General features: G+C 40.7%; 1 protein-coding gene across 1 annotated transcript in view; it reads left to right on the forward strand.

The window, feature by feature from the left end:
• The window catches only part of LOC308306228 (voltage-gated delayed rectifier potassium channel KCNH5-like), a gene marked incomplete at both ends in the record, with an annotated part of 120,781 nt that overhangs the window by 11,665 nt on the left and 92,264 nt on the right, over positions 1 to 16,852 (forward strand). The window contains one exon of the mRNA XM_080751127.1: positions 3,108 to 3,279. Coding sequence (XP_080607253.1) covers positions 3,108 to 3,279 — 172 coding nt within the window. The remainder of the gene's footprint in view (positions 1 to 3,107; positions 3,280 to 16,852) is intronic.

A 16,852-nucleotide genomic window follows, 5' to 3' on the forward strand; every position in this document is an offset into this window, starting at 1 on the left:
TACCATATTGGCTACTTGGTTGTCATTTCATCCTGCTGATGAGATTGTGACAGTTTTCTCAAAATCTATTTTTCTAGTGCATTTTCCCTCTTTTCGATTTTACCCTATTATCTACCCAATAAAGTAAATAATTACTCAGTAAAAATTATTGATTATTTTTAATAGTAATTACTGGCCAACTAAAATGTCATGATATGGCAGCCAGACTTAATGTGGACAGCAGCTACAATACTATGAGAGAATAGCCTCTACATGTATGAAACCCTATAAGATTACATACACCTAGTTTACATAGATCTAACAATTGTCTGACAGCAAATTAGCCAATTACGGTACAAGACCATTACTCCTCCTGGCCATGGGATACAGACTCTATAAAGTACCTCATTTATATATTATTCACAAACACCATTTTACTGCCAGTGATTTTATTTGTAAGAATTTTCATTCATGTTCATTTTCTTCAGTTCATTAGCCTATTTAAAACCTTACCAAATGTATCTGCATAATTGAGCCAACACTGGCTAAACATTATTGTTCAGTTAATAAGTCATGGACTTTTGAATTTCAATCTTTTTTCCAGGCACTATCTACTAGACTTCAAATCAATCTGAACTTTAAAATGCATTAAATGTAGCCAAATGTTCTTTCTCAATGGTTGCCTGTCTCACATTTAAAGTATCTGCAGCCTACTGAAGTGAGTGCCACATTATTGGAAAATAGTCTACAATTATGTAAAGTACAGTGCATAGTTGGAGTCGATTAATGGGCTAAACATGCTTGACCCCGGTATTGTCCTTTAAAGACCTAGTGAAATGGCTTTTTGGGCATTTTATTTTGAAGTTTCAGTCTGAAACGCAAGCCTGTCTGTTTCTGAACCAATCAGAAGGGACCAGCCCTTCAGGCGATGGGACGTCTCTAGTTTGCCCAATGTTTGTGTTTGAAGCTTCCATTAGCCTGCAAACGGCAGCCAGAGGGACACGGCCAGTGGGCCAGTTGTACAGAATGTTTGTTACCAAGTTGCTTATTATTCCAACCTATAATGTTTACAGATACATATTTTATGTTGCTCATTAAGTTTACGATGAGTAATATATAGTTTGGACGTCATATTGAATGAGATTCAAAACAGAGTAGCTCTGTAATTAAAATCAGCTGTGTTTGGAGGAATGTGCAGCAATGAGAATCAAACAGGTGAATGTAATCAAGGTTCATTTATATTCAAGAAGAGCTGTCTATGTCATCACAGCAGCACGTTTCTGTTCACAGGAAATACTTAAAGGAGGACTTCACCACTTTTCAACCTATCTTCATATAATTGGTCCTCACTAAAATATATATATATATATATATATATTTATATTTATTTATTTTTTATTTATTTTTCAGAGGAGGGCTGTGGGCAGGTCAGAAACCCATCGTCTTGTGACATCATTGATTGGGAATCCAAGCCACTAGAAACTGCAGGCTTTCTATTCCTGAAAAGTTTTTTTTTTGTTAAAAATGATGATGTCACAAGACGATGGATTCTGAACTTCCCACAGCTCTCCTAGGAGACTTGGACCGAGTAGAAAAACATTGTGCTATTTTATCATGAACATTAGTGAGGACCTATTATATGAAGATAGGTTGAAAAGTGGTGAAGTCCTCCTTTAAGAATGGGCTATTTAGGGACTTGATATATAAAAAAGTTTATTTTCTATTTTTTTGGCATCTAGTGTTAGGAATGCCCATATGATTACCACGGATAAGCTCTACGTATTTTTCATTTCACTAGGTCTTTAACGTTAGTTTAGCGAAGTACATGAGCTGTAGGCTGAATTAATTTGTTCTGGTGGAACTCACATGTGACTTTCAATTAGTACTTAGTAGCACAACTACTGTAGACTACAAATTGAGTGCAGGATTGCACTAATTGTACAGTGGAGAAGTGCTATACAATAAAATCCACCCCAATAATCACACTACCGTGCAGGGGTCTTCAACGTTTTCAGGCCATTGACCCCTTTGCTGAGAGAGAGATGAAGCAGGGACCCGGCCCACTATTATCTATTGTATACAATTTTGTTGCAGATTAAAAATGTTCATATATTTCATAGACTTGTTTGACAGCACTGTCATCAGTGTATCTTGGATTAATGTGTATTTTCAGACATTTGACCACTTGAAAAGTCAATACTTGGTCTGCTCTTCTTTTCCCTCCACACCAAACCTCTTTGCCAGAAATAGCCGATCTACAAGATCACAGCGCCTCGCCTATGATCATCAGTCAGTCTCCATATGTGTGCAAACTTTCAGCCTGTTGACATACAGTTTAAGTTTTTACATTTTTATTATTTCAAAAAATCTAAACTGTGAACAACATTCTTCCTTGGCTTAGTGGCAGCATGCACAAAACTGTGGTCCAGTGGTTTGCGAGATTAGCTCCGGACTCACACACATACACATATAGACAGAACTTATAGACAGACACATTGGACCCTACAGTGCCACAGCGTAAAAACAGGGACATGTTTGGTATATGGGGCCCATGAAAACACATTACACTGAATTACCCAATATACCGGTACATAAAACATCAAATATAGATTACATAAACCGTGTCATTATTGAGGGACCCTATCAGTCCAATGCTATTTGAGTAACTTTGCAACCACTCCAACCCACCCCGTGTTGTATAACCCTGCCGCTTCACGTTAGAGGAAACACTGATTGGCAAAGGCTAATTAGAAGTTCTTTCTTCTACAGTTGAGTCCAAGCAAGTCCTTTAACGAGCAAGTTCAGACAACACCTCTCTCTTCTGGCGTACTTGAGACTTCAAATATCTCTCTCAGTCAGCGCCACTCTGACTCGGTCCCACTTTCTAAATCCGTCTCTCCCAATCTCTGTCTCACCCTATCTGTCACAGTGTCACGCTGTCACATGCTCTCTCTCTCTCTCTCTCTCTCTCTCTCTCTCTCTCTCTCTCTCTCTCTCTCTCTCTCTCTCTCTCATTACTTCGAGGTGTAAAAGTAGGAAGGATGCTGTCATGCTGACACTTCTTTATTTCTCTCCCCCCTCTCTGCGTATGTTGCTTTCTCTCCCCCTTTCCTCCCTCTGTGTTTCAGAAGGGAACTGTTGCCCAAAACATAGTCTCTCTCCCCCTCCTCCTCCTCCTCCTCTCTCGGCTGTCAGGTCACTCCCTCCATCTCTCCTCTCATCTCTTCTCCTCTTCCTCTGGATGCTGCAGCATCCCCTCGCCCCCTTCAGCCCCTCCTCTGTGCTTCTTCGTCAGCGTCTGTATTCTTGCCAGATCATTATCTTCCCTCTCTCTCTCTCTTTCTATAAATGTTATCCCTGACTCGGCATCTTAATCCCTGTATACCAGTATGTACGTATCTCTCTATCCACTTCTTCCCCAATCTCTTCTCGACCCTCATCGATCTATCTGTCTCCAATACCTTCATCCATATACCCAGTGGTGGATGTAGTACTCACATTTTTTACTCAAGTAAAAGTATCAATACTGCAATGTAGAAATACTCTGTTAGGGTGCCCTCACACCAAAATACCTATGAGAGTGGAATCTGCGTTCTGCCAATGCATTTCAATGAGAGTGAAGCGGTTTCATGCCAGCAGAGGATTTCTGCAAAAAACGCTCCCTTATCATTGAAATGCATTGGCGGAACGCGGATTCCACTCTCATAGGTATTTTGGTGTGTGGGCACCCTTACAAGTAAAAGTCTGGAATTCAAAATGTACTTGAGTAAAAGTATGAAAGTATTGGCATCAAGATGTACTTAAAGTATACCAAAAGTAACCAAAAGTACAAAATGTTTGAAAATAGCAGATCTTCAAGCTCACAGCGCGTTGCGATGCAACGCGTTGTGAGCTTGTAGATCAGCTATTTTCAAATGGCCAAGGTATAGAATAGGGCTAAAGTCATTAATTATGTTTTATAATATCATTGCGGCCGTAGGTCGCAGTTTAGTATCAAAACCTCCACCGGCCGTCCGTCGGTCGGTCGGTCGGCCACACGTCACACGTCACACCTTTGCCCTGCTCATATCTCCGCATCAGTATGACATCACACCACATGTGTACACACACCTTTGTGTACGTTGCTGTGGCAACAGTCTGTTGTTGCTGGTCTGTTAGTGTACGTTAGCAACCACCTTAGCAACCATGGTTTTACCCTAGCAACCAACTGTTTACCCTAGCAACCAACTGTTTACCATAGCAACCATGTTTTTTTACCCTAGCAACCAACTGTTTACCATAGCAACCATTTTTTTACCCTAGCAACCAACTGTTTACCATAGCAACCATGTTTTTTTTACCTTAGCAACCAACTGTTTACCATAGCAACCATGTTTTTTACCCTACATCCCTCCATATATGGAGATAACCGACGAATCTCACTAAGTCTGACCTCACAAGCCCCATATTTGGACACGAACAACATATAACTCCATATATAGAGACATAGCTGCTGACATCAGTATGACATCACACTGCTGACATCAGTATGACATCACACCGTACACAAATGACCCTTATATAAGACCGGCATTATCTACCGACAGATTTCACGATGTAAAGTCCAGTTCAACATTTCAAACACCAAAAATGGTAAAATACCAAACAATACAGGTTCTCAGGGTTCTTGAAGATCAAGAGTCTTGGTCAAATACTTCTGTTGGTTTCTGCACTGATCATTTATACAATTCAGCTGTGTTTGCTTGTGTCATCATGATGAGGTCATAAATCAGCCATGCCCAAATATAGATTTTACGGGTTTACATGCTTACTCAGTTATTCGTTATGTGAAAGTCCTATGACGTCTATGATATCTGACATCATCATACATACATTCCCTTTTATTCCCATAAATGGAGATCCCCTCTGTAGAACCAGCCACTGACATCACTGTAATGTCAGGGGAACCAAATCCCTTTTATGCCCATATATGGAGATCCCTGTGATGCCAGGGGAACCAACTCCCTTTTATGCCCATATATGGAGATATGGAGATCCCTGTGTTGCCAGGGTAACCAAATCCATTTTATGCCCATATATGGAGATCCCTGTGATGCCAGGGGAACCAAATCCCTTTTACGCCCATATATGGAGATCCCTTATGTCATCAATATTAAGCCCATATCTGTGAATATCTATGGGTACCAGATGTCTCCATATATGGTTAAATGGTCCGATATACATCACTGGCCAGAAGACCAAGAAATGGTGCAACCTCGCCCTTTGCTTTTCTCCCTTAGGCATCTTACTGGTAGGTAGTTTAATGAGGAATGCAGTATGGTGGTAGGTAGGTAGTTATGGCCTTTGATGTAAGATTTTCACTTTCTAGGATAACTATTTGCTATTCCCAGGGTACCCCTCATGCCCATATATGGAGATCCCCAGGCTTTACTAATTAACATAAGTTTTATGCCCATATATGGAGATCATTGTCCCAATGTCATCAGATATATGGGCATAAATGAACACAGGCAAACTAGATGGGCTGTATGGATATCCATATGTGTGATGTAAGTGTTTTATTCCAAATGTGGCACCCCACAGACATATTTCCAGAAACAAAATCCCTTTCATGCCCATATATGGAGATTTCTGATGTCATCAAGGGTGACAAGGGTCATTTGTGTACGGTGTGATGTCATACTGATGTCAGCAGTGTGACAGGAGATAAGCGACCAACGGTCGCTTATCTCCCGATTAGGGAGTCTTACTGGTAATTTATATCTGCAAAGTAACTTGTAACTAAAGTTTTCAATTAAATGGATTGGAGTAAAGGTACAATATTTGCCTCTGAGATATAGTGGAGTAAAAGTAAAAGTATTGGAAATTGGAAATACTCAAGTATAGTACAAATACCTCAAAGTTGTACTTAAGTACAGTACTTATACTTAACAGTAAATATACTTAGTTACTTACACCACTGCATATACCTCCACCTCACTCGCACCTACAACCATCTACTGTATGTGGGTGGGTGACGTGACGTAACGTTTTCGCTGTCCTCGGTGTCAAACATGTATAAATAAAAAATATATTTGTCAAAAACCTTCTGAATATTGTGCAGGACATTAAGCTTTATGTGAACTTACTCAAGATTAAAACATTTCATTCCTCATTTCTTCAGAATCTTCAACCAAACATGGCAAAACTCATATGGTGTGACTGTCCTGACCTTGTTTCTCAAAGTGGGAACTTGAATAAAACTAAGAAAAAGAATTGCTAAAAATCATTTGAAAATGAATTTAGGCTAAAAAAAATGTCTATTTTGAGCCTATATCTTTTCAAAGTCAAAGCATAATGTTTTCAGTCATTTCTGATCAAAAACATTTTGTCCCCCAACCCAAAATCATTTGGTGTGACACTAGTTTGGAAAAATTAAACAGGCAATTATTTGGACACCTATTGGCTAGAGAGGTCCTTCTTCTGTAAGGCTATTCAGCACTCCCAGCACAACTGCAAGACAGGTGTCTGAGGTGAGTTATGATTTTAACATTTTCATGAAATGCCATCTTGTTGAAACGTTGACAAACTCACCATTCTGGATGTCTTTTGGTGTGACACCTTTTCTTTAAAAAAAGCTTAAGTTATTTGAAGTTTTGGTCATATTTCCATGTAGATCTAGGCTGCTTTGTTATAGCTAGCATGCTGTTAGCATGCTAATGTGTACATAGTAGCCTCAAGGTAAACCTAAATGGAGAAAACAGTAATATGGTGTGACACTTAATCATATGGTGTGACAGGTCTGCTTGTCACACCATATGACTTGACTGTCACACCATATGATTTATACTGTATTTAACTACAGATATAACAACAAATAACAAAGTTCCATGTTTCTTTTGTACATTTAAACATTTGTTTTAAACATTTTTACATAAAATGTAATTTAGCTTCATTCAGTGATACTTCAAATTCATCAGACAGAGCAGAAACCCCTTCACAGAAACCTTAACATATTGTTTCAATCTAAACAATATTTTCTCTTTGTCTTAAACTATACATTGCATTTTCTTTTGTCAGCTGGAAAATGACAAGTGCTGAGAGAACGAGAAAGTACAGGGAGAAACTAAACAATGACCCAGCAAGGAGAGAGGAGCCAAAGGGGCGAGACTGCATTTTCTACGAAGAGCAGGAGGTTGTCTGTGGCATAGCAGAACCGCAACAAGGCAGCCGGTTTGCTACCCTCACCAAATACGACTGGCTGATGTACAATACAGTCTAAATGTATAATCTAATCTGATCTAATACTTTTGTACTTTCACTCACTGGACTGGACAGTGGACAGTGTTAAGGTAGGACCCGAGACAAAACTAGCGAAAATAGCTGATCTACAAGCTCTCAACACGTTGTGCTGCGAGAGCTTGTAGATCAGCTATTATCGGAGTTGCGCAACCCAGCACTCTTTAGCTAGTGGAGATGTGGTGTAATGTCATGATTCCTAATTACATTTTTTCAACACAAAATGCTGTGTTCAAGTTCAGGAGACTTCGGAAAAAAGCAATTTACCTGAATGCTGAGTTCTGTTTCCACTAATTGGTGTTAATAAAATGTTGCCTTCAATGCCTTGGCTCCAAGTGTGGCTATGCGCCTTATTGTCCCTTTAGGATCCTTCTGCCGTGGGCCGGCAGAAGACTTAGGTGTGCGTAGCATTCCTGTGCACATCCTCATCATCCATCTACTACTACAATTCTTTCTTATCCCATGTTAAAGCCCTACAATAATATCCTGTTCAGAAATATTAAGGCCATGTTATCCTGGGTAATTGTTTAATCAATCAGTAGTTCAGTTCAGTACTCACTAATAGGTAGGTTAAAACACAGTTTGCTTTGACACATGAAGATATGATCATACGGTGTGACACTAAATCATTTGGTGTGACATTCCAAATAGTGAGAAATCATACCTTTATTAATGATTAAACCAAAAAAATGTTTATGGATTACATAGAGAATATTATCAGGAAGAGTCACAAATATTTGTGTAATTTTAGAGAAAGTTTTGACAGAATACATTTAAGATATGTTGTAAGATCATGAACATGGGCCTCACACAGAGTGTCGATTATGAAAAAAATATACAGATATAATTAATTTTCAAAAAACTATAGTGGATCACTGGTTAGTTATGATAAAGGACTTTGATAAAGTGAGTAACTTAAGAAAGATGTACTCCATTTTCATTTTATGAACAATTATTTTCATGTCACACCATATGACGATTTTAGGCACAAGTACAACAAACTGCTGAATAAAGTCTGATTCCAATAAAATATCTAAAAACAAAATGTATTTCCATAAGGTTGAGAGTGAGTAGAACAAAAGTAAATAACTTTTATGCCTGCAATTTAAAGTTTTTTTAAAAACACATTTTTTGGGGCGTCACGTCACTGACCCATATGTCCACCTCTCTCTCTCTCTCATACCTCCATCTTTCTCTCTATCTCATCTCTCCTATTATGTCCATCTCTCCATCTATACCGTTCTGCCTCTGTGTCCATCTCTCCCTCTGTACCTCCACCCTTCTCACACCTCATCTCTCTCTCACACACTGTCTGTCTGTCTGTCTCTGCCAAAATTATCACCCCAGTTAATTTCCTATAGTATATTCTGTTTCTTTTCCTCCATTTCTCTACTTTTTTTTCCGTCCATCCATCTATGTAATTTCTCGCATCTGTACCAGTAAGACTCTCTAATCGGGGGATAAGCGACTGTCAGGTTGCATACACAAACTTTAGAAGGTAATGGTAGCTAATCAGGAGGGAATATGGGAAATGGGACTGATCCATGTTGATGACATGACTTTAGAGATACTGCGTACCACTTTGTGTGATTTTAGGGCAAAATCTGTAGGAGCAGTGTCGAAAAATGTGTTTTGCAAACATCGGCCTCATGGTGGCGCTAGAAGAGGGCCATGTGTGAAATGAGGGGTTAGGTTGTGGTTTGGCAGCCAAGGAGTGTGTGTGCAAAGTTTGGCATGGATGGGGTTAACGGTGGCGGTGATATGAGTAGGGCAAAAGTGTGACGTGGCGGACAGACTGACAGACAGCCGGTGGAGGTTTTGATAGTAACTGCGACCTGACGGCCGCAATTATATCTATCTGCATCTCCATCTCTCTCTCTCTCATAATCTTTTATACCTTAAGGAGAGACCTTACCATTCTCCTCCTCTTTCTCTGTTGCTGACAACAATTCATTATCTCTCCCATCCCCTCCTCCTTCTAACTAAGAATCTCCTCCCTGCCTCTGCACCATAATCCTCATGTGCTCCAATGTATGGATGTTAATGGCCTACATCTCTCTATTTATCTCTCTTTCTCTCTGTCTTGTTCTCTCCCTCCCTCCCTCCCTCCCTCTCTGTCTGTCTGTCTTTCTCTCCAACTCTCACTGTGTGTGTGTGTGTGTGTGTGTGTGTGTGTGTGTGTGTGTGTGTGTGTGTGTGTGTGTGTGTGTGTGTGTGTGTGTGTGTGTGTGTGTGTGTGTGTGTGTGTGTGTGTGTGTGTGTGTGTGTGTGTGTGTGTGTGTGTGTGTGTGTGTGCGTGCGTGTCTCTCTCCTCCCTCTCTTCCTGTGCCTATTTCTGCCAAATCACTGCTCTCCTCTTGTGTTTTCATCTGGGAATCCGTTCCTTAATGCCGCATCTCAATCTGAATATAAAGTACTACAATGGATGTATGGATAGCATCAGAATTGAGCTCTTGATCCCCATTGCGTCCTAGTTTATTTGAGTTTGTTTCATTGCTCTTTAAATGTATCTGTCTGTTTCCCTGTCTGTCTGTCTGTTTCCCTGTCTGTCTGTCTGTCTGTCTGTCTGTCTGTCTGGCTGTCTGTCTTGCTCTGTTTCTCACTCTCTTGCACGCGCTTGTTTCTTTTACCTCGCTCATCTCATTCTCTGTTCCTGCCAAGTCATTTTCAGCTTTCACGCTCTCTCTCTCTCTCTCTCTCTCTCTCTCTCTCTCTCTCTCTCTCTCTCTCTCTCTCTCTCTCTCTCTCTCTCTCTCTCCTCTCTCTGAAAATCTTCTCCCTGTCGCTACACCTTAACTGATTCACAGCCAAATCGCCAAAAATCGCCATTTTGAGGGGGGCTGAGGCAGCCAGATCGCCTAACGTCGCCTTTCTGATAATTTTCAGATTTTTAGAGCAAAAACTGACATTTCTAGGTTCATATAAGCTTAAGCAATGAATTTGTGATGGAAATGACGTCATCGCCGGAAACCGGAAATCGAGCGTTTCTCCCATGTAAACAACCATATTATTTTACATTGGAAGCCATTACAGCATCACCGCTAAATCTCAGCATCAATACGTCGGATTTTGATCCGGTTTGAAGTGTCTGTGCGTCTATTGCGCATCTAAGGCCATAGTCGTGGCCTTTTAGACCATCATGCGCGCGTATGGCGTGCACGGGTCCCGCGCTCTTCCATGCTAACGCTAATGCTAAGTGGATGGACAGGCTGCTAACTTGAGGCCTTCTAGCAATCGCCAGAGACCTTAATCGTTGGCGACATCTAGTGTACATTAAATAGACTACAGCCTAGAATAATTTCATGCATATGAAGGCGATCTACTGTGTTTCTGAAAAATTAATAATATTCCCGGCAGTATAGGCGCACAAGCATATTGTAAAATGGCTGAGAATGGGTTTTAATCCCCATGTACTGTAGCATAATGTATGGACATTAATGTAATCTCCGTAATCCCATATTGCTTCAGGCTAATCTTTGCCATATTGTGATGATATGGGGAAAAAAAAGGAAAAGGCCAGTTCAATACCCGTTATTTTAATTACTGAACAGCCTGGAATGAGCTAAACTGCTAAAATAATGTCCACAGGGATTTTTACAATACTGCAGGGTTTTTAGGTAGAATGTATATATTCATATCATATGCATACGCTAAAACATACATATGCATGTATTTTATGTATTTATGGTACTTAGCATTGTTTTATTGAATTTAAAGTACTTTCGATATATTATTTAGAAAACCACTATACGAATGGTAATTATTCGATGTTGGAGAGTGCCTTTTGTAACTTGGTTACTTTTTTTAAGTCAAGCTTTAAGTTGTGTTAGATTTATTATATCCCTAGGAACAGCAATATAAGTTTCCAGCTACCGTCCACACACACACACACACACACACACACACACACACACACAAACTAAACGCGTTTCTGTCTGATTTATGACTGGGATATGTGTGCGCATATTGCATCTGTATTTATCTGATGTAAAAAAACAAAAGATGTATAGTATAAAACAGTGTGTGCATGCATGTGTGCACATCATATGGATTCTATGTGAAAGAACATTTAACGCGTGCATACAGTCATGGGTACCGTAGATTTTGCATTGCATTGTATATTGATTGATTGATTGAAGACTTTATTATAAGTTTGCATAGGAAAAGGTACAGTTTCATGACGGTACAGTTCACTGGTACAAGGTCTACTAAAAGGAGATCCATGAAAAGACTAAGCTTATTTCCACAGGAAACCATAAATAATAATCTGTACTAAAACTGAATGGTCACAGATTTGATGTCCAAGTGAACAGATGTTACTGGCAAGTGGCAACGCTGTTCCTAATTCTGGTCATGCAGGACCCAGAACACAGTCGGTTATCTTCCTCACCAGGTACTTTAATATATTCATCTATGGTCAGTCATTCCTCGGCTTATGGACTACAGTGAATACCAGCAGTGCTCTGTGGAATTGAGAACCAGTTAATTACTTTAACTTTAACAGAAAACATCTTCAAATCATTTCACATTATCTCTGTGGTCACGTAATCAAGATAATGTAAACAATTCCATTCCAATTGGCGGGCCTGTTTAGTACAAAATGGCACCGTGGGCCAGTTTTGCACAAAATGGCACAAATCATAAGCACAGGAGTGTCTGATTGCCGTGAACCTCTGCATGTAGAAGTATACATTTTTAATAGTTTAGGCAACGTTGGCATTGTTACAGTAGGTTACGTTCAGCCATGCATGGGTTTAATCATTTGTGTGATTAAGGAAAGGATAAGAATCTCGTACAGAACTTTGAAATAAGCAAAGTGACCAAGCTAGGATCCAAAGCTTGTGAGCTTGTAGATCGGCTATTTTTTGGCAAAGAGATTTGTTAGAGAGTGAAAAAAAAGACTCTATCGAGTACATTTCAGTCAGATAACCCACGATAAGGATTGAAACAATGTTTATTATTATTATGAATGAGTAATGCAAGTGTGTATATGTCACATTTATTTTGGCGTCAGGCTCTGCTCTCCCTGCTCAGCGCAGCACAGAAGAACATCAATAACCATTAGGAGCAGGGAGATATAAATATATATAAACACCCCCCATGGGGAACAGAATTAACAGCAGAGCCTACTGGTGGTGCTGGGGAGGCGGTGGGGGCAAGCAAGTGCCAGCTGCCAATCAGCAAGGCAGGAGGAAGAGACAACTGAACAGGCTTTAAGTAGGTTGGCAATGATCAGCTGACTGCCACGTCACCTGTGACGCGAGACTGGCGTAGTAGTGTTGTAACAGAACTGAATGCAACCGCATTGACCCCTCGGGTATATGCTGACTGAACCTATGATCGCAGGCTCTATCCATATATTATAATTACGTTTTACCAATAGAGGGTTTAAATGGTACCGGATATGCAGCTCGGCAAATAAAAGGTGAATTGATCCCAGCGCATGACGGAGGACGATATCACGATAAATGAAATCTCCACGATACGATTATCGCTATTTTTTGGCATATCATATTTGATAGAGTGAAAAAAAGACTGTATCAAGTACGTATATTATAAGTACTTTTTACCAATTATAGATGGTATAAGTGGCACCGGATGCAGCTTGGCAAATAAAAGGTGAATTGATCCCAGTGCATGACGGAGGATGATATCACTAAAGTGAAATCTCCGCAATACGATTATCGTGAGTGTTTTTTATCACGATAAACGATAATATCAATTATCGTCCCATCCCTACTTCACTGTGATTATTCCAGGGACGCGGGAACATACAAGAGGTCTGTATGTACTGTCAACGACCGTGATGCCTACCGGCTCCCTCATTATGAGTCACTGGATGATAGAGGACCATCAGCAAAAAGTGAACGTACTGTAGATGAAGCAGCTGTACCTTTCCTCTCCGTTTTGAAGGTAATTGCTTGGAGCAGTTCACGGTGGAGCTGATCTGCTTGAATGCCACTTCTGTTTTTCATCTCACTGCAGCTTGTCTTTGGATGTGCTTGGATGCTCATTGACTGTGACTCACTGTAAAGATTTGATGTCTGAGACCTTTTTTTATTGTACATATCTTTTTTTTATGGAACTTTTTCCTTTGCAAATGTGTCAGCCTCGCTCTGCAGATGGGACAATGGGTGAGCATGCTGCATACAGTATGTACGTCTGCGGGCATGACTGTACTAGACTGATCAATGCCAAACTTTGTATGCACACTGCCCGCCTGCCAGTAGACCACAGAGAAGTACCTGCTCCATCCCAAAAGAAAACCATGAATTTGAATTATTTATCTTAAATCGGGTTCTGATTTTGCTGAGACTTGCTAGATAGACTTTTCACAATTTGTGCCTCTTGCTCACGTATAATATTTAACAATTTGGCCTGTGTGTGTGTGTGTGTGTGTGTGTGTGTGTGTGTGTGTGTGTGTGTGTGTGTGTGTGTGTGTGTGTGTTTACTAGATAGTTGTGTATGCCCGTCTATATGGTCTGTTGGTTAGAACTGCAATTTGTTTGAAACAAAATGACTGAAGTAGGCTACTGCTCCAAAACGAATGCTGCGGGGTCCTGTATACCTGAAGTAAGTAAATAAAAACTGACGTTTTCGTTTAACTGAAAAAGTTACACGGTGTGACTTTGTAACTTTGTAAAATTTTTCAATTAAACTAGGTTCACTGACACCATCTTTATTGGCAGCCGAGTCTAAATTAAGGATTCAGGCACTCCAGCAGAGCTCTATTGAAATGTTTTTTGGTGGGTATAAACTTATTTGTTGGCAGGAAATGCTGGTAAACCAGGAGCCAGAAGAGGTCAGGGGTCCACTAAGAATTCTAAACATGGGCTCTGGGCTTGGTGAAGCTGCGCAGCACCATATAAATATTTAATGCCACTTAATCCATTTAGAACGGGTACACATTATTGTGTATCATTATTTTATGCTTTAACTATTGAAAAACAGATATACAAGCTCACAGCGCGGCACCGAGTGCCGCGCTGCGAGCTTGTAGATCTGCTATTTTTTTTTTTTTATCGTGAAAATTAGAATTTTGACCCGATTCTATAAGTGTCTTTTGAATCCTTTTAAGGTTTTTTGAAAAACCTATGTTTCTATGTCAGCAATCTGGCCAGCCATCGTCAAAGAAAAGGTCCTTTTCACTTAAATGGAGCTCAGTTAGTCTGTTCTTGAGAACCTACTACCGTATGTCAGTGGTTTTCACGTGCCACGGACCCCCATTCAACATATTTAGTTCCAGGGACCACCCAGAAGCAAAATTTGAGTTACAAACGTTCGCTTTGAAAATACATTATTCAAAGATTTGCACGACTTTTTCAAAAATAGCAGATATACAAGCTCACAGTGCGGCACTCGTTGCCGCGCTGTGAGCTTGTATATCTGCTATTTTACACTGGTTAAAGCATTCAATAATTCTATGCCTAAATGGGTTTTAATGCACCAAGTCAGAAGAAAAAGTCTCCTCACCCAGGCTCTCCCTCTGTGTTGTCTTCTCCTCTGTCCTCCTCCGCATTTCCTTCCCTCTCTTTTCATCTTCCTCTTGTTGCTTCTAATCTCTCTTCTATCCTCCGTCCTCCTCTCGCTCGTCGTCTCTTTTGTTTCCCTCTTTTCTCTCACCGTCTCTTCTCTTCTTTCTTTCTATCTTTCGTGGTCCCTGGGCCAGGCTGTTCCGAGAGGCTAATTTCAACTTGTCCTAAAATAGTCTGATTAGTTTCCCCTTCGCTGCTGTTGCCTGTGGTTGAAAGAACAGAACGCTGACACAGAAACCGCTTGACCTACAACTGATGCTGATTTTATCCTCGACTCAACTCAAACACATCATGAAAAATCTATTTTCTATTAGGTTTCTTTCTGTATAAACTGTGTTGTTCATGGTTGTAGAAAGGTGTTCAGGGTGTTGTTCCTGGTTGTATAAGGCAGTGTTTCTCAACCACTGTGCCTGGGGACCTTTGGTGTGCCCCTGAGAAGGGTCAAGTGTGCCCCTTGAAACTGCTTGAAAGCCAGTATTGTATTTATCATTTTAGAAATGATTTAAACTGGTGAAAGCAGCCGATCTACAAGCACACAACCGCGAGGCGTTGTGTGCTTGTATATCTGCTGTTTTCACTACTGTTGTGCGACAGTCTTGTATGATGAAGCAGGCTTACTTTGCGAAGAAACGTACAAATTTGAAACTTGGAGATACACGGTTTCTTCCCGACAGTGACGATATTTACACCCCCGTATTATGTTGGTGTGCCCATGGATTCTTGGGACATGAAAAGTGTGCCCATGCAGAAAAAAGGTTGAGAAACATTGGATAAGGTTGTTGTCAATTCAGTGTGGTTGTATAAAGGTGGCAAAATCTCTATATTTCGCTGTTTCGAATCCCCAGTACTCCGGTAAGGGTTTGGGTTAAGGTTTAGATTTATTTACCAGGTTAGCATTCACCTGCGTCGGCAGGGTTAGCGTTCACTAGCGTCGGTTAGCGTTCACCCGCATTGGCAGGTTAGCGGTCACCCGCAACACCATATTAGTGTTCACCGGCGATTCGGACTAATACAACGGTACATGGAAACATCACTACGAGCCCGTTCAGTGTGATCATGGTTGTATAATCAGCGTTCTTCTCCCTCTCTTGTTCCTAAGCAGTAATATCTGATTTTCCCCTGGAGCTTTAATAAAGTTCTCATCACGCCTTTCCTCTCCTCCATTCTCTTCCTCTCTCTGCTCCTCTACTCTCCTTTTCCAACTCCTCTTCCCTCATATTTTCATCTCTCCTCTCCTCATCTTTCCTCTCTGCTCCTTTCCTTTCTCCTCTGCCCCCCCTCCCCCCCCCCCCCCCCCCCCCCCACACACACACACACTCGCCATTAACTCTTCTCTACAGCAGGGTTTCTCAAATTGGGTGCCAAGACACCGTAGGGCGCCTTGGCGCGTGCCCAGGGGGTGCCTCACAATTTGGATTTAATGTTTTGAATTCATCAAGGTCACTTAACAGACCTGAGTTGCACCTGGTGTATTATTTTTCAGTCTACAGTACACCAAGTCTCTCCACCAAAATGTGACGCATTGTAAGCTTGTAGATCGGCTATTTTTGGTGAAAAGGGATGCATGGGGTGGTTAAGTGGTAAACGGCAAGCATAAAAGTTATTTTCAATCTGTCATAATGGAAAGAGATATTTTTTCAGGAAAGATATACGTATTATTTACGTAGTGCAATATGACATAAATGTAATTCAGGGGTGCCGTGGATGAAAAGGTTATTTACAAGGGTGACCCGAGCGAAAAATGTTTGAGAACCACTGCTCTACAGAATGAACATGCTGTCGTTGTTCATTGATCGATTGAATACTTTATTAGCAGGATTGTTAACAGCACAGGTAGTACAGTAAAAAGATAACACAAAAAGCCTCAAGGGGGCTTGCTTCCATTGCGGTCCCATTGTACTCAATTCATCAGTGATAGCAGATGAACTGAATGAACATCCTCTCACCACCACCATGTTAATTTGATGCACCCAACCTACTATCCAACTACCCGACATTAATGTTGGCATGGAAACCGCAGCCGGTTATAACTGCACCCCTGTGACATGATGATTCATCGC

This window comes from Nannobrachium achirus, assembly GCF_963921795.1.
Source record: "Nannobrachium achirus genome assembly, chromosome: 20".
In the NCBI taxonomy this organism is placed as follows: Eukaryota; Metazoa; Chordata; class Actinopteri; order Myctophiformes; family Myctophidae; genus Nannobrachium; species Nannobrachium achirus.